General features: G+C 41.0%; 1 protein-coding gene and 1 long non-coding RNA gene across 2 annotated transcripts in view; both read right to left on the bottom strand.

The window, feature by feature from the left end:
• Positions 1-1,747: 1,747 nt before the first annotated feature.
• Positions 1,748-14,131, bottom strand: LOC148147526 (uncharacterized). Its single transcript, XR_015759648.1, has 3 exons — positions 14,006-14,131; positions 10,185-10,315; positions 1,748-2,221 (listed from the first exon to the last, which is right to left on the bottom strand). It is a non-coding gene; the product is annotated as an uncharacterized LOC148147526 (long non-coding RNA).
• Positions 14,132-17,770: 3,639 nt separating this feature from the next.
• The window catches only part of LOC122556993 (polycystin-2-like protein 1), a 64,463-nt gene continuing 58,154 nt past the window's right edge, over positions 17,771-24,079 (bottom strand). The window contains exon 10 of the mRNA XM_087995554.1: positions 17,771-17,842. Within this exon, the coding sequence (XP_087851680.1) occupies positions 17,837-17,842 (6 nt within the window). The 3' untranslated portion in view covers positions 17,771-17,836. The remainder of the gene's footprint in view (positions 17,843-24,079) is intronic.

The raw sequence follows: 24,079 nt of genomic DNA, 5'->3' as shown, positions 1-24,079 counted from the left end.
GCCGTCTATTTGTGGAATGTTTCAGAGAACACCTCTGGGACACTCGGACCAACCACCCTGTGGCTCAACACTTCAACTCCCCCTCCCACTCCACATGCAGGTCCTTGGACGACTCCATCGCCAGACCACAGCAACACGACGGCTGGAGGAAGAGCGCCTCATCTTCTCCCAAGAACCCTCCAACCACAAGGGATGAACTCATTTCTCCAGTTTCCTCATTTCCTCTCCCCCGACCTTGTCTCAGTCCCAACCCTTGAACTCTGCACCACCTTCCTAACCTGCTACCTTTTTCCTGACCTCTCCTCCCCCACTCGGGCCTAACACCCTCACCTTAACCTCCTTCCACCTATCGCATTTCCAATGCCCCTCCCCCAAGTCCCTCCTTCCTACCTTTTTATCTTGGCCTGCTTGGCGCACTCTCCTCATTCCTGAAGAAGGCCTCATGCCCGAAACGTCGATTCTCCTGCTCCTTGGATGCTGCCTGACCTGTGCTTTTCCAGCAACACATTTTCAGCAATCATCATAGCACTACCAAACTCTATGTAGCCTACCAGTCTGAAAACTCACATTGTTTCCATTTAATCAGGGCTCAATTCATATCACTATATTCCCATCCCTATGAGCCTGAAGTTTGTGCAATAACCTTTTCTGTGCATCTTATGGAAATTCCAAATGTAATACCCACCTTCTCTAACCTTCTAAAACATTCTAATAGACTTGTTGAGCACACTTTCCTCTTCATAAATTTGTTGTTCACTCTGCCTAATCCATATTTTAAGTGCTCTGTTAGCACATCCCTAATAATAGAATCCAGCATTTTCCCTACTGCTGATGTCAGGTTAATTAGCTTGTCGTCGCTATTTTTCTCTCTCCCCTCACTTTATTTGAATGGAGTTTATGTTTGATCCTTTCTGATCTAGCTGGCCTAGAATCTGTGGAATTCTCAAAATCATTGCATCAAACCATCAAAGATGACTATCTTTGTTTCCTGCACTCCCACAAACCCAATCTGTCAACCTGAATGGTAAGGCCCAGATACCCCAGTATTTGGCCTCCAGTTTGTAGGAGAGCTCAACTGGAGAAAAGGACGCTACCTGTGTGAGACAGACCCTCTGTCATGTGAGGAAAGGGTGCTGGATTAGGAGATAGGAGTAGCAAAAATACAGGATATGTGATTTGGGATCAGGAAAGACATTACATAGGCAAAGAACCTGTCATAATCAGATTTGAGGTGATGCCCAGAATTTGAGTATGCTTATGATTTGGGAAGTACACTCTTCCGTCCAGCTGTTCATGGTTTTTAAAAAAAAACTTTTTGCCTTGTTGGTTGCCATGCGATTTGGCCTGAGGTAGGACTTGGCTTTCTGGCTGGCTTCTTATTGGAAAAATGTAAGTGGATTGATGTATATTTCTGTTTTGGAAAATGATATTAACTTTATGACCACTACCAAAATAATGGATAACAGTCTTCGCCACAAATTTTTAGTTTATAATGAGCTTCCTGTACACCACACTGGACAATTTAGTGCCTGAAAAATGGGAGAACTGCCACTGAATATCTAGTCTAATAATTTGGAAATAATTATTATTACTAGTTTGCTTACGTTAAAGTGATAGTGAGCTGTTATTCGCATTGTTTATTTTATCCAAATATGTAAATGTATTGCAGATCCAAAAGTTACTTTACAGATCATTTTTCTTATGAATTTAGTCATCTTTTTCCTCCCATGATGTTCCCGACATACTTCCTACTGAATTCTTTAACTGCAGACCGCCACCATTTGCTACTTCACTACAATTTGTCTACTGAGCTATGTCTTGAATTCTGCAGCACATGGTAAAACCTGGGAAAAATGTATTCTGTCAACTTAAATATTTGTATTTAAAAGTGAGATAGTTTCAGACTTCAGTAAACCAGAAGATATAACCCACATGATAAACAATATTTTTATTCACAGCGCATTTTGTTAATACATTTTAAGCTCTAAATTTAGTAAGTTCATTAAATAAGGTTTGTGTTACTAATGACCTGTTTTCAAATGGTTAACTCAGTGCTTGCAAAAGTAGGACCATTGCAGTTAGTCTTTTCCTTCAAAACAGTCCTTTCATTTTACTTGTTGAGTCAAGCTTTCAGTTATTAATACTAAATTTCTTCTACATTTTTTGTACGTTTCTTCTAATTTTTCCTTACATTTCTTCTATATGTCTTCTTTAATTCTGTCTAGAGAATCAGATGAAATATTTTAATTGCTTTGATTATACTGTTGAACAAAAGAGCCTCTTGATATTAAAGGAATTGCATATTGACAAATCATCATCCTAGTTTGCTGATGTATTCTGGAAGGATTAACAAATTCTCTGGGTATTGATTTTTAATTCCATTCAAAGGTTCATTCTATTCATTTATTGGTGCCTGGCTCATTTGTGAAAGGATCTCTAAGGCCAGAAGATTTTAAAATCTTTTTAAAAATTCATTCTTGGGATGTGGGCATCTCTGACTTGGCCAGCATTTATTGCCCTTTCCTAATTGCCCAGAGGGCAGTTAAGAATCAACCACATTGCTGTCACTCTGGAGTCACATGTAGGCCAGACCAGGGAAAGATGGCACTTTCCTTCTCTGAAGGACATTGGTGAAATAGATGGATTTTTTCCAACAATCAACAATGGAATTATGGTCATCATTAGATTCTTTAATTCTATCTGGGTCTCTGGATTGACAGCTCAGCAATAATACCACTAGGCCATCACCTCCCCATGCTAGATTGATCTAGGAAGACTTCAGGTGTGCAATGATTGTTTGAACATCATTAAATTGCACATTCTAAAGTATTCTCACATAGGCCCCACAAGAAATTTATGTGGAGGAACTTGCTCCAGCCCATATCCCTTTAAATCATTCCTATTCATGTAACTGACCAAATGTCTTTTAGACATTGTAGCTGTACCTGTATTTACTACTTCCTCTAGCAGTTCATTCCATATACAAACCACCCACTTTGAGAAAAAGATGCCCCTCAGAGCCCTTTTAAATCTTTCTCCTCTCACCTTAAAATTATGCCCCTTAGTTTTGAACTCCCCAAACTTAGAGAAAAGATCTTTGCTATTCACAGCAGAGAGCGGCGGGATATGGGCGGAAGTGAAGTTGGAGCGCAGAGCTGGTCGCGAAGGTAAGTGATTGATATTTGAGTGGGTGTGTTCTAGACCCCAGGCCCTACAAGTAGGGCCTCCCTCCCATCCCATCCCATCCCATCCTCCTCCTCTAACTTAACTTTAAAGTCCACAGGTAAGCTACTCTGTTCTTGTTTTGGAGACTAAGTGTAGAGTAATGGCAGCGCAGTGGAATGTTTAAGGTAGGGGTGACCACCAATGCTCCTGCCGACTTCATCTGCAGGAAATGCAGTCAGCTCCAGCTCCTCACAGAACGTGTTAGGGAACTGGAGCTGGAGTTGGATGAACTGAGGATTATTTGAGAGGGTGATAGAAGCTACAGGGACATAGTTACGTCAGAGAACAGAGGTAGCTGGGTAACAGAGGTGGGAAGGGGAGGAAGCAGACAGTGCAGGGATCGCCTGTGGTCGTTCCCCTCAACAATAAGTATACCGCTTTGGATACTGTTGGGGGGGGATGGCCTAGCAGGGGTAAGCTGCAGTGACCGGGTCTCTGGCATGAGGTCCGGCTCTGAGGCTCAGAAGGGAAAGGGGGAGAGGCGGAGAGCGCTAGTTATAGGAGACTCTATAGTTAGAGGGACAGACAGGCGGTTCTGTGGACATGGGCCAGACTCTCGGATGGTTTGTTGCCTCCCGGGTGCCAGGGTCTGAGACGTCTCGGACTGTGTCTTCAGAATCCTTAAAGGGGAGGGTGTGCAGCCAGAAGTCGTGGTGCACGTTGGCACCAACGACAGGTAGGAAGAGGGATGGGGAGGTCGTTCAGGAGCTCAGGGAGTTAGGCTGGAAGCTAAAAGCTAGGACGGACAGAGTCGTCATCTCTGGGTTGTTGCCGATGCCACGTGACAGTGAGGCAAGGAACAGGGAGAGAGTGCAGTCGAACACGTGGCTGCAAGGATGGTGTAGGAGGGAGGGCTTCAGGTATTTGGACAATTGGACTGCATTCTGGGGAAGGTGGGACCTGTACAAGCAGGACGGGTTGCACCTGAACCAGAAGGGCACCGATATCCTGTGAGGTAGGTTTGCTACCACACTTCGGGGGGGGTTTAAACTAATTTGGCAGGGGGATGGGATCCGGACTTGTAGTCCAGCAAGTAGGTTAGCTGTTTGTCAGGATGTCCAAGAATGTAGGGAGACTGTGGAGAAGGTAGCACTGGCAGGGAATACTTGCGGACACAGAGATGGGTCCAAGCGTGTATACTTCAAAGCAAGGAGTATCAGAAATAAGGTGGGTGAACTTAAGGCGTGGATCGGTACTTGGGACTACGATGTTGTGGCCATCATGGAAACGTGGATAGAAGAGGGACAGGAATGGTTGTTGGAGGTTCCTGGTTACAGATGTTTCAGTAAGATTAGGAAGGGTGGTAAAAAAGGAGGGGGGTGGCGTTGCTAATTAGCAATAGTATAACGGCCTATTGAAGGTAGTATGGGCTGAAGTCAGAAATAGGAAAGGAGCAGTCACCTTGTTGGGTGTTTACTATAGGCCCTCCAATAGCAGCAGAGATGTGGAGAAACAGATTGGGAAATAGATTTTGGAAAGGTGCAGAAGCCACAGGGTAGTAGTCATGGGCAATTTCAACTTCTCAAATATTGATTGGAAGCTCTTTAGATCAAGTAGATTGGATGGGGCGGTGTTTGTGCAGTGTGTACAGGAAGCTTTTCTAACTCAGTATATAGATTGTCCGACCAGAGGGGAGGCCATATTGGATTTGGTACTTGGTAACGAACCGGGACAAGTGATGGGCTTGTTAGTGGGTGAACATTTTGGTGATGGTGACCACAATTCTGTGACTTTCACCTTGGTTATGGAGAGAGATAGGTGTGTGCAACAGGGTAGGTTTTACAATTGGGGGGAGGGTAAATATGATGCTATAAGACAGGATCTGAGGAGCATAAGTTGGGAGCATAGGCTGTCAGGGAAGAATGTCATGGAAATGTGGAACTTTTTCAAGGAACAGATATGACGTGTCCTTGATATGTATGTACTTGTCGGGCAGGAAAGAGTTGGTCGTGTGAGGGAACCTTGGTTGACGAGGGGCGTTGAATGTCTTGTAAAGAGGAAGAAGGAGGCTTACATAAGGTTGAGGAAACCAGGTTCAGACAGAGCGTTGGAGGGATACAGGATAGACAGAAGGGAGCTGAAGAAAGGGATTAGGAGAGCTAAGAGAGAGCATGAAAAATCTTTGGCGGGTAGGATCAAGGATAACCCCAAGGCATTTTATGCGTATGTGAGAAACATGAGAATGACAAGAACGAGGGTAGGTCCGATCAAGGACAGTAGTGGGAGACTGTGTATTGTGTTGGAAGAAATAGGAGAGGTCTTGAATGAGTACTTTTCTTCAGTATTTACAAATGAGAGGGACTGTATTGTTGAAGAGGAGAGTGTGAAACGGACTGGTAAGCTAGAAGAGATACTTGTTAGGAAGGAAGATGTGTTGGGAATTTTGAAAAACTTGGGGATAGACAAGTCCCCGGGGCCTGACGGGGTATATCCTAGGATTATGTGGGAAGCAAGAGAGAAAATTGCAGAGCCGTTGGCAATGATCTTTTCGTCTTCACTGTCAACGGGGGTGGTACCAGGGGACTGGAGAGTGGTGAATGTTGTGCCCCTGTTCAAAAAAGGGAATAGGGATAACCCTGGGAATTACAGGCCAGTTAGTCTTACTTCGGTGGTAGGCAAAGTAATGGAAAGGGTACTGAGGGATAGGATTTAGGAGTATCTGGAAAGACAGTGCTTGATTAGGGACAGCCAGCACGGATTTGTGAAGGGTAGGTCTTGCCTTACAAGTCTTATTGAGTTCTTTGAGGAGGTGACCAAGCATGTGGATGAGGGTAGAGCAGTGGATGTAGTGTACATGGGTTTTAGTAAGGCATTTGATAAGGTTCCCCATGGTAGGCTCATGCGGAAAGTCAGGAGGCATGGGATAGAGGGAAATTTGGCCAATTGGATAGAAAACTGGCTAACCGGTCGAAGTCAGAGAGTGGTGGTAGATGGTAAATATTCAGCCTGAAGCCCAGTTACAAGTGGAGTTCCGCAGGGATCAGTTCTGGGTCCTCTGCTGTTTGTAATTTTTATTAATGACGTGGAAGAGGGAGTCGAAGGGTAGGTCAGTAAATTTGCAGACGATACAAAGATTGGTGGAGTTGTGGATAGTGAGGAAGGCTGTTGTCGGCTGCAAAGGGACTTAGATATGATGCAGAGCTGGGCTGAGGAGTGGCAGATGGAGTTCAACCCTGCCAAGTGTGAGGTTGTCCATTTTGGAAGGAAAAATAAGAATGCTGAATACAGGGTTAACGGTAGGGTTCTTAGTAAGGTGGAGGAGCAGAGGGATCTTGGAGTCTATGTTCATAGATGTTTGAAAGTTGCCACTCAGGTGGATAGAGCTTGTAAGAAGGCCTATGGTGTATTAGCGTTCATTAGCAGAGGGATTGAATTCAAGAGTCGTGAAGTGATGTTGCAGCTGTATAGGACCTTGGTTAGGCCAAATTTGGAGTACTGTGTGTAGTTCTGGTCGCCTCACTTTAGGAAAGATGTAGAAGCTTTGGAGAGGGTGCAGAGAAGATTTACCAGGATGTTGCCTGGAATGGAGAATAGGTCGTACGAGGATAGGTTGAGAGTGCTAGGCCTTTTCTCATTGGAACGGCGAAGGATGAGGGGTGACTTGATAGAGGTTTATAAGATGATCAGGGGAATAGATAAAGTAGACAGTCAGAAACTTTTTCCCCGGTACAACAGAGTGTTACAAGGGGACATAAATTTAAGGTGAAGGGTGGAAGGTGTAGGGGGGATGTCAGGGGTAGGTTCTTTACCCAGAGAGTGGTGGGGGCATGGAATGCGCTGCCTGTGGGAGTGGCAGAGTCAGAATCATTGGTGACCTTTATGCGGCAATTGGATAGGTACATGGATGGTGCTTAAGTTAGGACAAATGTTCGGCACAACATCGTGGGCCGAAGGGCCTGTTCTGTGCTGTATTCTATATATTCACCTTTTCAATATCCCTCATAATTTTATAAACCTCTATAAGGTTGCACTTCAACTTCCTATGATCCAGTGAAAAAAGTCCCTGCTTAACTAGACTTTCCTTATAACTCAAACCTTCCCTGTAACATCCTTAGAAAAACTGCAATCAATGGGAATTGGGGGGGGGGGGGGGAGGGAGCACTTCACTGAAGCCACATCTGTCACACAGGGAGCTGGCTGTGACTGTCAAAGGCAAGTAACCAGAGCACAAGGAGCTTCCCAGGCAGTGCCCTCGGCTGAACCATCTTAAGTTCAGAAGTGGGAATGTTCACTGATGATTGCGCAATGTTCAGCACCATTGGCAACTCCTCAGGTACTGAAGCAGCACATGTTCAAATACAGCAAGATCTGGGTAATATCCAGGCATGGGCTGACAAATGGCAAGTAACATTACCCTGGATGCTACCCTGAGGAACTCCCCCAGAGATCCCTGAAACCAAGACAACCGACCTCCAACAACCACAACCACCCAAAAAATCCACACGTCCTGATGAAGGGTTCTGGCCTGAAATGATGACTTTCCTACTCCTCAGATGCTGTCTGACCTGCCATGCTCTTCCTGTTTCACATCTATTGACTCTGACTCCCAGCATCTGGAGTCCTTACTGTCTCCCCACACTTGGCATGAGCCCTCCCTTTAATTGTCATTCATCTTCAATTTTACTAGAACTTCTTAATGCTGCACTTGGTTGAATTTGGCTTGTTAATATATTTTAAGCACTAAATTTAGTTCATTAAATCATGTTTGTATTACTAATAACTTCTCAAATGGCTAATCCAATGCTTCCAAAACCAAGACCGTTTCAGTTAGTCCTTTCCTTCAAAGCAGTCCTTTCATTTTACTTGATGAGAACTTCCTAATGCCACACCTAGTCAAATTTGGCTTTTATACAGCAGAACATTTTCAGAAACACTTCCCTGGATGAGTACAACTCCAAAAGCACTCGAAATTCAAAATAATGTGCTATTCCTATGTATGACTCAATTCCTTAGCTATAGGACATGATCTCTAGGTAATTCTTTGGGAAGCTAGGGAAGTGATTGCTGGGTGACTTGCTGAGATGTTTGGATCATCGATGGTCACAGGTGAGGTGCCGGACGACTGGACGTTGGCTAACATGGTGCCACTGTTTAAGAAAGGTGGTAAGGAAAAGCCAGGAAACTATCATCTGGTGAGTCTGACATGGGTGGCGGGCAAGTGTTGGAGGGACAGGATTAGGGATAGTCAACATGGTTTTGTGCATGGGAAATCATGTCTCACTAACTTCATTAGTTTTTTTGAAGAAGTAACAAAGACAATTGATGAGGGCAGAGCAGTGGATGTGATTTATATGAACTTCAGTAAGGCATTCGACAAGGTTCCTCATGGTAGACTGGTTAGCGAGGTTAAATCTTTTTGAATACAGGGAGGACTAGTCATTTGGATACAGAACTATCTCTAAGGTAGAAGTCAGAGGGTGGTGGTGGAAGTTTGCTTTTCAGACTGGAGGTCCGTGGCCAATAATCAGTGCTGGGTCCACTGCTTTTCGTCATTTATACAAACGGTTTTGATGTGAACATAGGTATAGTTAGTAAGTTTACAGAAGACACCAAAATTGGAGGTGTAGTGGACAGCAAAGAAGGTTACCTCAGAGTACAACGGAATCTTGATCAGATGGGCCAATGGGCTGATGAGTGGTAGATGGAGTTTAATTTAGATAAACGTGAGGTCCTACCTTTTGGAAAAACAAATCAGGGCAGGATTTAGTGGTGAGGTCCTGGAGAATGTTGCTGAACAATGAGACCTTGAAGTGCAGTTTCGTAGTTCCTTGAAAGTGGAATCTCGGGTAGATAGGATAGTGAAGACAGTGTTTAGTATGCTTTTCTTTATTGATCAGAGCATTGAGTATAGGAGTTAGGAGTTCATGTTATGGCTGTACAAGACATTGGTGTGGCCACTTTTGGAATATTATGTGCAATTCTGGTCTCCCTGCTGTAGGGAGGGTGTTGTGAAACTTGAAAGGGTTCAGAAAAGATTTACAGGAATGTTGCCAGGTTGGAGGATTTGAGCGAGAGGGAGAGGCTGAATAGGCTGGGGCTGTTTTTTCCCTAGAGCGTTGGAGGCTGAGGGGTGACCTTATAGAGGTTTATAAAATCACGAGGGGTATGGTTAGGGTAAATAGACAAGGTATTTTCCATGGGGTGGGGGAGTCAACTAGAAGCAATAGGTTTAGGGTGAAAGGGGAAAGATTTAAAAGGGACCTACAGGTGGCACGTGTATGGAATGAGCTGTCAGAGGAAGTGGTGAAGGCTGGTACAATTACAACATTTAAAAGATATCTGGATGGGTATGTGAATAGGAAGGGTTTACAGAGATATGGGCCAAGTGCTGGCAAATGGGACTAGATTAGTTTAGGATATCTGGTTGGCATGGACGAGGTGGACCGAAGGCTCGGTGTCCGTGCTGTACATCTCTATGACTGGGAGAAACCTTTAAAGTGAAATCACAGCTGATGTTGAAACACACTGTACAATGCAGGTAATTTCTGAAATTATTGGAAAGGATCAACAACAGAAATACTGTTGATGGGAAACTTTGGTAGAAAGTCAAAATTGAAGTATATTTTAGTTTTTGTCAAATGCATTAATGAAAGGTATTTATTGAAAAGATGTTGCTATTTACATCTACCTTTGATTATGGTACTATTTTAGGTTTGCTGAACATGTTTGGTTTAATTCTTGTGTATTGTTAAGTATATCCGAACCCATTAAAACTCCTTTCAGTTTAATGTATAAATTTCAAAGGCTGGTATTATAATAGGGACAATGTCTATTTGCTATTGTTATTACAAATGTGACTAAATTTAACCCTCAAGATCACCCAACTCTATGAAAGACGCGTTTAAAAATATGACTGACTGACTGTGGATGACCAGATTTGCTTATGTGTAAACCTGTGAAATCATCAGAAGAAAAAATGTACTTTAAAATATTACCAAACTAGAACAATGTAAACTCACTCTCTGATATTGGTGTAATTGGTTTTCTGTTCTGTAAAGATTTTTGCTTCTCAAGCTGTTCCATAATTGAAAGTATTTTAGAATTCATTTCATTCATTCTCTCCTCCAGGTGACCTGTGCGCAGCAACAAACTAAGAAAACAGTAACAAATATGGTTATTAGATCTCATCACGTTGGCCATATGTGATTGAATAGATTTTACAACTCAGGAATCTTGAATGTAACATAATGGAGAGTTTGATTTGTGGAATTGCACATTTCCAGTTGATGGGTATTCTCCTTCATAATGAAGATTTATACAATTTCTTGCAATAAATGAAGAACTTCCCACGGCATTGCTTTCTGAACAATTCTTGCTTTTGCAAATTTGACTCATGATTTCCTAATTTTTTCATTCTCTGCATTGCTCTTTATGCCACTCATTTTCGTGTCCCCCAATTTGAAGCAGTTTGATAGTTTATAACCAAAATTATAGTTTTAAAGATTGGAAAGGCAACAGTAGAATCCTTTCAGCTTCTGCCCTGGACTTGAACAAGATTGAGTGAGGAAGTCTAGAGGAACAAAACAAGCTTTAGAAAAGAGGTTTACATGCTTTCTGTTTAAGAGTCATATTGATTTGCATATTTTTAGAAATGTTGGAATAGGTTCCAACCTGCCTATGTGGAAATTAGGCAACCAGCCAGTGTGTGTGTGCGCTGAACAGTTACAATAAAAGGCCCATTTTGAGGGCTAGGACACATTTTTTTTGCAGTCTGCCAATTCAATATTAAACGTGCACCTAACCATGCCTGAATTTCAAATATAGAGTAAGTGGCAAATCCACAAGGTGCACGCTCTGGTTTCCAGGTCAGATTTTCCCATCATTTTGCTGTTGGATGGGTTTGCGAAGATGGGAGGTGGACCTTTAATGAGATGAGTTGTGTGTTTAATAAGGCAATTAATAAACCTAAATCACTGTCAATTGGCATCTCGCTGCTGACTAGTGAAAATCTCACCACATTACTTGTAAAAAAACGTATAAACAGTGGAATGAGATGCTCCTGACATTAAGATGAGCCCTGCTACATAACTTACCATTTTCTCACATACATCCCACCATAGGCCATGTCGTTTGGACCTCTATAATATTCTCATCCTTTTTATGCTTTAAGGTGACATCCTCCAAGACGTCCAGAACTCCTCAAGCCATTACCCTCAACACCTCCTAAGATACATTTTCACTGGCTTGCAATGGCACATGCACATTCTTCATTTCTCCCATATGTAACACTATCCTCTCTGAAAGATGTGCTGGTCCAGACTTTCATTTCATCTTCTGCCACATCTGGTGTTTTAACCAAATACTTTTTATCTTCCTTGCAGATGTGAAGGATCCTAATCTTTAGCAGCATATAGGTACCAAAATCCCTCTGGATCCTTCCTCCTTTTCCCTTTCCTCTGATTCCTTCTGTTCATCAGGATTCACTCATTACTATGCATTCGCCATATTTTTCTGACCTACCCCTCTGTGACCTTTAAGGTCTCTCCATTGTGTTCAAGCTATTTCACACACTTCTTGCTCTCCTCCCTTCACCTTCATCCAAGACCATGAAGAAGTTCCCCTTGTCCTCACTTTTCACCCTACTACCCTCCGTATTCAAAAGGATCATTATCTGCCATTTCCATCAGCTCCTGTTCTCTCAGTATTCCTAAAAAAAAAAGACAAGTTGAAGCTTTTTGTCTTGCACAGTTTGAATCTTCTATCCCTTTTTAGCAATTTTTAAGTTTTGTTCTCCCAAGCATTTATTTCAGCATTCAGTACAGCCTGTTCCCTCCGTGGCAACCTCTCTCATTTCTCAGTCACTGCCAACAGCCCCTCTCCTCTGTATGGCACCTTTCCATGCAAGCTTAGGAGATGCACCTCCTTCCTTCTCAATGTCCAAGGCCACAACACTCCTTCCAAGGGGAATAGCCGTTTACCTAAATTTTTTTCAATTTAGTCCCAGCATTTGCAGTCTACAATATGGCCTTCTCAGAACTGCACATACAGAATACTGACTGAATGACCATTTTAAGTAACACCTCTGTTCTTTCTGTAGCATGACCAGTTGCTAATAATTTTAATTCTTCACCTTGCTGCCATTAGTTCATTCTAACCATGGCCCTGCTACACATACAAGTGAAGCTCATCACAAGTTGAGGAACTTTCAACTTGGCTCTCTACAGCCTTCTGGACTTTAAATTCAACAAGATCATAACTTTAACCTTTATTTTGTTCATGTGCTTTTGATTTTTCCCCTTTGGCTTTTTTTTTGTATTGATCTTCACCTTCTATCTTTGTCCCTTCATGTTGTTTTCTAATGGTTTTCACACCTATTTGTACAAACCTGTTTCTTCATTATATGTATTACTATTCTTTTCATAAGAATAGCCTTTTGTTATTTAAACTCATCTGGCCTCCACCTTATCACAGAACTTTGTTCTTTATGCAGCGTCTCTCTTCCAGTGGCTTAACAGCTCTTACCCTTTATTTCTTTACAGTTCTGATGAAAGATTATTGAACTGAAATATTAACTCTGCTACTCTCCCAAGAACTTATCTGACCTAATGACATTTTCTGGCATGTCTTTTGTTTTTATAAATGACGTATGGCTCTGGAGAAATACACAGCTCAAACGCGTGAGAGAAACAAACACTCCAGAATTTGAGAAGACTTCAGCATGAAGGAAAGAAGCAACAAAGGGACAAGGAGCTGCCTACACAAGCCTTCCCTATCTGTATTAATACTACTTGTCACAGTTGTACATCTGTCTTAAATTCTTCTTACAAGCTGAACATCCCAATGTATTGGTGAAACTTGAATCTTGGTTGATCGGATAGTTGATAACACTTGGTTAGCTTTCTAAGTTTAACTCGGAGTCTTCTTTAAAGGAATAAAATTCTGACACTATTAGTGACACATTTGAGCAATTGCTTCATTTGGAAATCCAATATTGTGTCCAGAATCTCACCTCTTCCTGTATGAACTTGTCTGATTGGACTACAAAGCTCCTGATTCATCCCTTCAGAGAATATATTTATATTTTATTCTCTTTCTTTAGTGTCTGTCATCCGTTGTTGCAGTCTCCATCTAGTCATAGCAGGTCCCAAAAGGCTTGCCTTGGTTGCGCACTCTGTCTCCTCTTCGAAGATGTTTTCACATATCCTTTCCTGTCCCTTTCCCATTAAATACTGTATATCCTTTGTACATTAGCTCAACCTGTCTTTAGTAAAGATGTCTCTACCTTCTATTGCTAAGACTCGTCTTTATACATAGAATGTTTGAGGAATTATTTTCATTGCCGTCTTGACAGATGTTTATTTTGTGATCATTTTTCTATGCAGCTATAATTTTATACCCTGTGCACATTCTTATTGAATCAATATTATTATTGTTTGAACTTGTATATACCACTTCTTGTTTTACCACAATTTCTAGTTTCAGTATATTTTCTAACTAAATAATTTCTTACTGTTCCTCTTTCAAAATCTTGACTGTTTGAATTACTAATTGACATAAATGACTTAATGTAAATATTTTCCCACTGCTTATTTACAGCCTCTGCAGGGACATTCATATTATCATCATGAATTAAATAAAGCTTTTCTTGATTTGTAGTGTTTCCCACTTCCTCAGACTTGGTGTCCTCCAGAATTCTCCCCTGTTGTTTTGATTTCTAGACAGAATTCCAAGTACCTAAGGAAACTGGAAATTAAATTCTAACAGACTAATGATGTTGTCATTCTGATGCTGTACTACCTGTAACCCAGCATGTGTATAGGAAATGTTTAAACTGACTCACAATTGATAGTCTTTAGCAGAAATCTGTTGATTTAAATTCTTTGCAGGCTTGGGTTCGGCAATGGGTTCTTGTGCAGCATCAGTATAATAATATTTATTTGCAATATTTTGTCGATGTAGTATTCTCTGTTCAAAAACAAAAAAAGGACTAAGATAATTGAAAATAATAATTTGTTGAATTATTTGTTGCTGCATGAACATGCAAGACAATGAACTGCTGCTACATTTAGCAATGATATTTAATAACACTAACAGTGGTCAGTCTCATTAGTAAACTTGCTTGATGTAGTTGCCGAAAATGATGTACTTTTTTAGTCATGCAGTGAGAATCAGCAATATTTTTATAACTAAGATCTGTGAATCATGTGGATCGTGCATCTGGTATAAAAGTGTAAATTAGAATAGAGTACGTAGCATAAAACCCATAAATATATAGAGTCATAGAGATATATAACACGGAAACAGACCTTTTGGTCAACTTGTCTATGCCACCCAGATATTCTAATCTAATCAAGTCCCATTTGCCAACACTTGCCCATATCCCTCTAAACCCTTCCTCTTCATGTCCCCATTCAGCTGCTCTTTTTGCTGTTATTATATCAGCCTCCACCCCTTCCTCTGGCAGCTCATTCCATACATGCACCACCCTCTGCATGAAAATGTTGCCCCTCAGGTCCCTTTTGTATCTTTGCCCTCTCACTATAAATCTATGCCTTCTAGAACTGGACTCCCCCATCCCAGGGAAAACACCTTGTCTCTTTATCCTATTCATACCCCTCATGATTTTATAAACGTCTATAAGGTCACCCCTCAGCCTCTGCGCTCCAGGGAAAACAACCTCTCCCTATTCAGCCTCTCCCTATAGCTCAAATCATCCAAACCTGGCAACATCCTTGTAAATCTTTTCTGAACCCTTTCAAGTTTCACAATATCCTTCTGATAGGATGGAGATCAGAACTGCATGCAATATTCCAAAAGTGGACTAACCAATGTCCTGTACAGCTGCAACATGACATCCCAACTTTGATACTCAATGCACTGACCAATAAAGGAAAGCATACCAAATGCCGCCTTCACTATCCTATCTACCTGTGACTCTAATTTCAAGGAACTATGAACCTGCACTCCAAGGTCTATTTGTTCAGCAACACTCCCCAGGACTTTACCATTAAGTGCATAAGTCCTGCTCTGATTTGCTTTTCCAAAATACAGCACCTCACATTTATCTACATTAAACTCCATGTGCCACTCCTCAGCCCATTGGCCAATCTGATGTTTCCATCTTTATCGAATTATCGATTATTTCTTACATTGTGTTATTATTTTAACTTTTTCTCTTATTTCCCTTGCAAACATTTTTAAAATAATTATTAATATAAAACTTAGCAGATAATTTTCATGTTTACCCACTTAACACCCAAAATGGGGCAAAAATGTAACAAAAGTCTGATGAAGGATTATTTCCTGATTCTCATTGATTATTTACTTGTTCTGATTCATCAGATAGAACCCAATTCAGAAGCCAGAGATCCCACTTTAATCAGTCTGGGGATCATTGATATGTGCAAATAATGAAGGTAAGACCTCACAATGCCACCACCGGTTCTTCTAGCTGCCTACTAAGCGTGTGCAGTGGACTCTGAAAAGCCACTACTTTTAGTAGTATTTAAAGGGGCCTCAGCTAAAATGCAGGCAAGGTTTCAGGAGACATTTTCCTTCAAACACATTGTCATTTTTCCAATGTAGATAATTTTTAAGGTGTTTGTCCTGAACCCTCACAAGGTTTCTGACTATGCCCTTTTCTCTTTATGGCAATTCTTCCAGCCGTTTACTGTGGTGAGAGGCAGAGCAACAGTGACCAAAGCTGCAAAACAAACCAAGAGATGTACTGAGGAGGCATTGATATAGAATCCTAAGGATCAGCGCTAATTCTTTGTTTTTCACCATAGATAGCAGGGCTTCCAAAAGTGTGGGTCCAACTGGGATGCAAGCTGAAATTTTGGGGTACCAAACTCTGAGACCGCATTGGGCAACCATGGATTTCTGATCAATTTATAAGAGCTGGCCTTTTACAGGTTCCCCCACTCAATGCTCCATTGCCTACTCCACACTCAGTCTCCACTGAGGGGTTGTGACAATTTTCAAGGTTTAATTCTAGGCCACCATAAAATAAAGTTTGGAAATCCCTGATATATAGGAACAACGTGGAAGAACAAATAGAGTTGTTGCAATTACATTAAGTGAAGAAGCACAATATTCCTAAAAGATCAAAGGCAGTGTCAGGACTGATATGTTAAGCCCTCCCCCAAATTTGCATGGAGGTGGGGCATGTTTATTCAGATGAGAAAGTAAGTGGTTGGGAACCCTGCTACCTTCTTGTCTCAAGCTGAATACTACCATGTCAGGAAGGCCTAGGGACAGCCCTGCTGAAGGATCTAGCCCTGACACAGACAATTTATCCGTTTTAAGGTGCTTTCCCTATTGAGTGAGGATACTAGTTTGGTTTTTGCAATTACAAAGATGGAATGGTTGCCCATGTTACATTTTACCTAATAATTCATTCTTTTTCATAGTCAAATATAATGTTTAGAATATGAATTCTTGACAAATTACTTAATCTTAACAAAGACATGTCATCTTTACAGCCCTCTAAATTGATTATAACCTAATGGTTTATATAAAAATGTTCAAAGAGATTATACAACAGAGGATTAATCTTGCATTACCTTGATAAGGATAAGTAAAAGACAAAGAGCATTTTCATTACTCAGCATATCCTGACATGATGATAATATGCCTGCCTATTCAGATTAACTACTACCTTTGCATTATTTTTAAGCAGAAAGCAACATGAATTATCTAATCCGATTGCTATGAAGAAGGTTGGAGGAGTGCACATCTCTCTAACCCGCTACTCAATACATCACAACACAAAATCAAGACACTTTTTCTAACTACCTCCTAACTGACCAATTAAATATCTATATCAGTTTTAAACAAAAAGACATATCAACCTGTTACTTTTAAAATAAACACAATAATCAGTTTATTATTAAAAAATCATTCAATAAAGATGCCAAAATTGGTTGACATATTCAGTCAGTAATTTGGAAATATACATAGTTATCCCTCAAAATATCCCCAAAACCCACACACAAACCTCACTCTCTTCAGTAAAACAGGACAAAGCAAGACTTCCCCATAGGGATTGACTTTCTGAGGAAATATGACCTTTGGCTCATTGTTTTATCCTTTTACTTTCAAAAATGACCACTGACAGTTCTGGAGTGGTTGTTGTATGTTCTGGCACATGTGGTCAATTCGCTAATCTCAGGGTTAAACCACTGAAATGTTGAAGACACAGCATGCTCAGAAAATACTTCCTTGAAACTTCCTTCAATCATGCTTTCAAAATAATAAATAGGTTTCAGCCAGAGCTCTAAAAGAGGGTTTTTTCCCCCCCCCCCAGAAATTAGAAAGAGCAGTTGGGGAGCTTTTTAACAGAATTCCCTCCAATTCATCCTGGTCTTGCTTCCCTCCAAACGAGATAAAATAAACACCTTTCCCACCCAGTCACTGTCCAAAACAGCAGGGTTTTACAACAAAGCTAGGAGTTATCAGTCATGTGATTTAGAGAAAACCTTGTTTAAAAAAATTCTAATTCCATGGTGAGCTTTCAAATACCTCTTTTAAAGTAACCACAAAACCTGAAATAAATCTATTTTACACAATCCTTCAAAATGTAAGACCTCCAAGCAATACTGGATATCAAGCAACTTTATTATATATATATCTCACCAATTTAGATTCTGTATGTTTATCCTCTTCATCTTCATCCCTAGAAGCATTAATGAAAAACAAGTCATCGTTTATATTAGCATTTTATTCACTACTTTCATATTCATGTTTATTAAATAAATACTTCATAATTATGACATTTCGTAAGATGCACTTAGTGTAACATTTTCACTATGAGATCATTAACATTTTGAAAATCAAACATGGGCTTACTATATAAAGTAACCACAACAATATTTCTTTGTGGTTATTTCATTTTCTCTATAGTATATACATTATTTGCAATTTATCCGGTATTGCACTGTTTCCAGACATCAAAATAACACTCTGAGCTGATTACTAGCACTTGCAAAATTGTGGATCAAAGATGAAGCCTTCTCAGACTTTAAAAATCACACAACGCCAGGTTATAGTTCAACAGGTTTATTTGAAGGCATATGATTCGGTTCTATAACCACCAGATGAAGAAGCAGTGCTTCGAAAGCTAGTGCCTCCAAATAAATCTTTTGGACTATAACCTGGTGTTGTGTGATTTTTTTAAACTTTGTCCACCCTACTGGTACCTTCAAATCATTCTCAGATTTTCTAATTTAAACCCATTCTAGAACTTAGTCTTGAGTAGCACCAGACTTCCATAAATATGCTCAACGTTAAGGGTATGAGTGAACCCCAACTTATCTGTATCTTGATACTAAATGTCAATTGGCTCAGCAATGATGGGAGCTGTTTGAGCCAAACCAATTCCTACCTAAACATCCAGCCGACTTTATTAGATGCCTCTGACACAAATTTTAGCATTGCCCTTGCCAGCTTAACCGTGGTTAGGCAGCTCAACAGTGCTAACATCTAATCTGGTACGTCCATACAATATAATCATTGCTGTGCCATGAACTGTATCTCACCATGATCAGATGTTTGAAAGTTCTGTTTTTATTGTTGTTCAGGTAGGAACCACTCCATGAGCACACAACACGTTTTGTTCTCCAAGGAAATTATAACTAATTTACTTTCTGAGGCCACTTTTATGTGCAAATTGTTTTTACCTTCTCTTTAGACTTCCTATTATTCTGTCATTGGGCACAATGGTTCACCCAATGCCAAAACAGTCAATCCATATTCTGTACCACGATATTTAATAGACGTATTTGACTGAAAGCTGCTGTGCCAACTTTATTCTGCCAGTACTCCATAATAATTGTACAATTTTAATTATATACAACCTTTCGTTTAATTCCAATTAGGCACTCAAGGGTGTCACATATTGCAGTAGGTTTGCTGCATAATGCTTAATTTTGCCTTACACCCCATTAATGAAGGTGCTTTCTTACCTAACCTAATCCAAAGGCTACAACACGCAAGATGGATGGTTGCCTTGTCCAATCAAGGACTTTTGGCACATGCATGGGTCTGCTTTCAGGCTGCAACAACTTGGGGCAATCTGATCCAGATGGCTTCCTGGCACCTAAGTAGGCATTTATTGAGAGGCTGATGAGGATCTAGACTCACTGTCATTATAAGAGAAGAAAACACACTGCATTCCCACCGTACAATTGTGCTGCTAATGGAATGAACTTCAGCGCTCTTAATGATCAGTGGGAGGGGAGACTGCAGGACTTCTATTTGCAATTCTAATCTTTATGGTCAACCAAAGATAAAAGGAGAGTGGGGAGATAACCATCATTATGGCTACGATGGTACTTATGATTCCTGCATGAACTATAGAGCCCTACAGTGTGGAGGCAGGATTTTCAGTCCATTGAGTCCACATTGACCTTCCAAGAGCATCCTACCTAGACACACACCCCTAATCTGACCCTGTAACCCTACATTTCCCATGGCTAATCCACCTAACCTACACATCTCTGAACATTATGGGCAATTTAACATAGCCAATCCATCTTACATGCACATCTTTGGACTGTGAGAGAAAACCAGAGCACCCCGAATAACCCCATGCATATACAGAGAAAGTGCAAACTCCAACTAGACAGTCACCCAAGGATGGAATCGAACCTGGGCCCCTGGTGCTGTGAGGCAGCAGCGCATGGTTCCAACATCTGTAAAGGCAACCATTCCTTCCATGATATCTGCACAGTGTTGATGCCATGCAGCAGAACCCCACACAAGTCAGTTGCAGTGGTGTTTTAGAGACATCCCAGCAGAAATGAGAACACACTCTGAAATTGCTGGCGCTCTGGAAACATTTTGCTTTCAATGACTGACTCCCAAATAAAATCACCTGCTATGTGTTTAAGGTATAGAATGGTCTTTGAAATTGCAGCATTCTCCCTCAGAAGCATTAGCAAACCTGAGCCAAGTTGACAATTTACCCAATGCATATTCATGAAAAGCAGCATAAGCTAAAACAGTTGTTGGTTAATTCCTATTCTTTTTGTTTATATCTCAATTTAGTCAATATAAGTTGTTAAAGAGAACTCAAATATTCTAGCTAACTCTACACAGAACTCAGGCAAGTAGACGCAGCCCTCATTAAGTACTCAGTGCAATGCTGCACGACTTTGCATGTTCGCATCAGTTTCACATTCAACTGATTGTAAGAAGGACAACCAGGTAGACTTCATAGAGTATGAGTTCCCTGATTGGGGCTGTTAGTCTGGTCCAATCAGGGAGCCCTGGCTGACAGATGTAAACAGAAGCATCAGACATCCTGTTCTCTCTGACAGCTGGCTCTGAGGGAGCCGAATTAGTGTCAAGGACTCTCCATGTGTAAATAAAGGGTGACAAGGTACCAGCCTCTGTGGAAGCATTTCACACATTAGTTTTATTTGCAAAGCCAATGATAAATTATGATACAGGTAGTTCCTTGACGTTGCTGTGATTTCACTGAGAGGGTGAAAAAAATACAGCAGAGTTACAGTGCGAAAGTTGGAGTAATGCTGAGGAAATTCCTGACCATACATGCCTTTGATGTTTCCATCTGCTTAAGTCTACAAAAAGTGACACTGGAGGTGGATTGAAAGGTACCAAAATTAAAATGCAGAATTTGGGTCATACTTCTCAAAATCATCCTCTGGAGCTTTCTGAGTTTCCTTGCCACCCTTGGAGACAGCCGGCCGTTGGGCAAGAGATGATGGTTTTTTTAGATTGAGTCTCAAAAGGAAGCTATAGTAGCCCTGTAATGAATAACACACCACAATACTTCATCTATTAAAGTGACCATCTAAACAATCTCCATTTTATTACATTAGAAGTCACCCTTCACATTTAGGAGATAAAATTTATATTTATTTTGAATTGTAAGCCCAGAAGCTCTTACTGCATCGTTGTATTCCACTGACAAATATAACTTTTTAAAATCTGTTTATTCATATGAACAGGTAATATAACCATTAATATCCAGGGAGAACAATTTTTTTCCTATATATTAGCCTGAATCTGCAAGGAATGGCAAACACTGTTTGCTTCTCCCAGTCCTGCATTTTGATGTTACAAACTGAGCTCTGAATCCTGGGAATACATCCAGGGAAGTTATTTGGGTGGAACTGAGATATAAGAAAGGGATGATCACCTTATTGGGATTGTATTATAGACCCCCTAATAGTCAGAGGGAAATTGAGAAACAAATTTGGAAGGAGATTTCAGCTATCTCTAAGAATAATAGGGTGGTTATGGTAGGGGATTTTGACTTTCCAAACATAAATTGGGACTGCCATAGGTTTAGATGGAGAGGAATTTGTTAAGTGTGTACAAGAAAATTTTCTGATTCAGTATGTGGTTGTACCTACGAGAGAAGGTGGAAACTTGACCTACTCTTGGGAAATAAGGCAGGGCAGGTGACTGAGGTGTCAGTGGGGGAGCACTTTGGGGCCAGTGACCATAGTTTTATTAGTTTTATAATAGTGATGGAAAAGGATTGATCGGATCTAAATGTTGAAGTTCTAAATTGGAGGAAGGCCAATTTTAATGCTATTATGCAAGATCTTTCAAAAGTTGATTGGGGGCAGATGTTCACAAGTAATGGGGCAGCTAGAAAACGGGCTGCCTTCAAAAATGAGGGAAAAACATACTTGATTTATTGGTCAGAGTATTGAATATAGGAGTTGGGTGATCAAGTTGTGGCTGCACAGGATGTCGGTTAGGCTACTTTTGGAGTATTGTGTGCAATTCTGGTCTCATGATGGGAAGGATGTTGCCAGGGTTAGAGGACTTGAGCTAAAGGGAGAGGCTGAATAGGTTGGGGCTGTTTTCCCTGGAGCATCAGAGGCTGATGGGTGACCTTAGAAATTTATGAGGGGGCATGGATAGGATAAATAGACAAAGTCTTTTCACTGGGGTGGGGGAGTCCAGAACTAGAGGGCATAGGTTTAGGGTGAGAGGGGAAAGATATAAAAAGGACCTAAGGGGCAACTTTTTCTATGTGTGTGTATGGAATGCACTGCCAGAGGAAGTGGTGGAGGCTGGTACAATTGCAACATTTAAAAGACAGCTGGATGGGTATATGAAAAAGGGTGTAGAGGGATATGGGCCAAGTAGGAGAAAGCGAAGACTGCAGATGCTGGAGACCAGAGTTGAAAAGTGTGGTGCTGGAAAAACACAGCAGGCCAGGAATTCAGGAATCTGAAGAAGGGCTTATGCCCGAAACGTCGATTCTCCTGCTCCTCGGATGCTGCCTGGCCTGCTGTGTTTTTCCAGCACCACACTTTTGAACTTGGATATGGGCCAAGTGTTGGCAAATGGGACTAGATTAGGCTAAGATATTTGGTCAGCATGGATGAGTTGGACCGAAGGGTCTGTTTCCATGCTGTACATCTCTATGACTCTGGGACATCCTTTTGCAGCATCTTCATGAATGTGGAGAGTATCTGATATCAGAATCCTTCTTTACAGTATCTGGGAAAGCCAAGCCACATGCCTTTTCCCATAATAGAATAGCTGCCATATTTTGCAAAGGGTTGATTCACTATCACATCAAAAAATGTTCAGGAAGTTGAAGTAATTTTCAAGTGTGTAAGTAAATGAATGCAAGTGGATAGGCTGGTAGTTGGGTGGAATGGTAGCCAAGCAGGGTAATAACATGGTAGGGTGCCATAGGAGACCTTTTGGAGAGTCACATGAAGGGTGGCAATGTGTCAAGAAGACTCCGATGTTAGGATAGCATTTCTGGGGAGAGGAGTGGGTTATTAGAGTAATCCATTTTGTGATTATTCATAGAATCCCTACAGTGTGGAAACAGGCCATTCGACTCAACAAGTCCACAGTGACCTTCCAAGAGGTAACCCACCCAGACCTATTCCCCTACACTTACCCCTGACTAATGCACGTAACCTACACATCCCTGAACACTATGGACAATTCAGCATGGTCCATTCAACTAACCTGCATATTTTTGAACTGTGGGAGGAACCAGAGCACCCGGAGGAAACCTCGCAGCCATGGGGAGAATGTGCAAACTCCACATGGACAGTCGCCCAAGTCCCAAGGAATTGAACCCGGGTCCCTGGCGCTGTGCAGTAGCCCATTGTCATCAAAGAGTTATGCAAGCTTTTAATTAGTTTAACATTCCCTGGGTAATGATCCAGGTAAGCAAGTAAGACCTCTTCCAAGTGTCCAACTGTAACTCAGAATCAGAGATATCCATGCAGGACTGGGAACTGCCAATAAAAAGTTTAAAATTCTCGGAGTCAGCATGCCCAGTCTCCTTTAGGTACCAAATAAGTATGTTTGGGAGTACATCCAATCTATGATTGTCTGCAGACCAAAGGATCTGGCCCATTCTGATGGTTTAAAGGTTGCAAAGGGATTTTTAGAAATCACCTAAACATTGACTATACCAAACAAATCCATGTCTTCATGATGATGAATTTTCTTGCTATTTTTGCCGTAAGTCTAATGTAAAATTGATCTAGATAAATCTTTGAGGTGGGAAAATAGGCAGATTCTGTGTTTTTCCGTTTTCTGTCACAAAATGTCCTCACCCACCCCAACCCTGAAATCTCTCATGCCTTCTGGCCCTTCATTGAATTTTTCCACTATATCCAAAGTGCATTCCAACATTTTAGTTCTGCATTTTACACTCAAAGTACTCAGGGTAAACTGGATTGAAAAATCTGACAATAGTGTCTGATTGTTTTTATTATTTCATGGAATTTGACATTGCTGACCAGACTAGCCTTTGACAAAATGGTGTTTGTGGCAATTCAAGGGACAATGCTTAGATTTTTTCTTGCCTGGTATTTGTATAGAATGACTGTTAATTGTCACTTATCAGCCCAAATCTAAATGTTGTCCAGGGCTCCCTATATGAGAATAAAAGTTG

Source organism: Chiloscyllium plagiosum, unplaced genomic scaffold, assembly GCF_037043375.1.
Source record: "Chiloscyllium plagiosum isolate Xiang-an unplaced genomic scaffold, Cpla_swu_hap1 HiC_scaffold_16, whole genome shotgun sequence".
Lineage (NCBI taxonomy): Eukaryota > Metazoa > Chordata > Chondrichthyes > Orectolobiformes > Hemiscylliidae > Chiloscyllium > Chiloscyllium plagiosum.
Note: the sequence above shows the minus strand (reverse complement) of the source record. Positions and strands in the feature narration are given on the sequence as shown.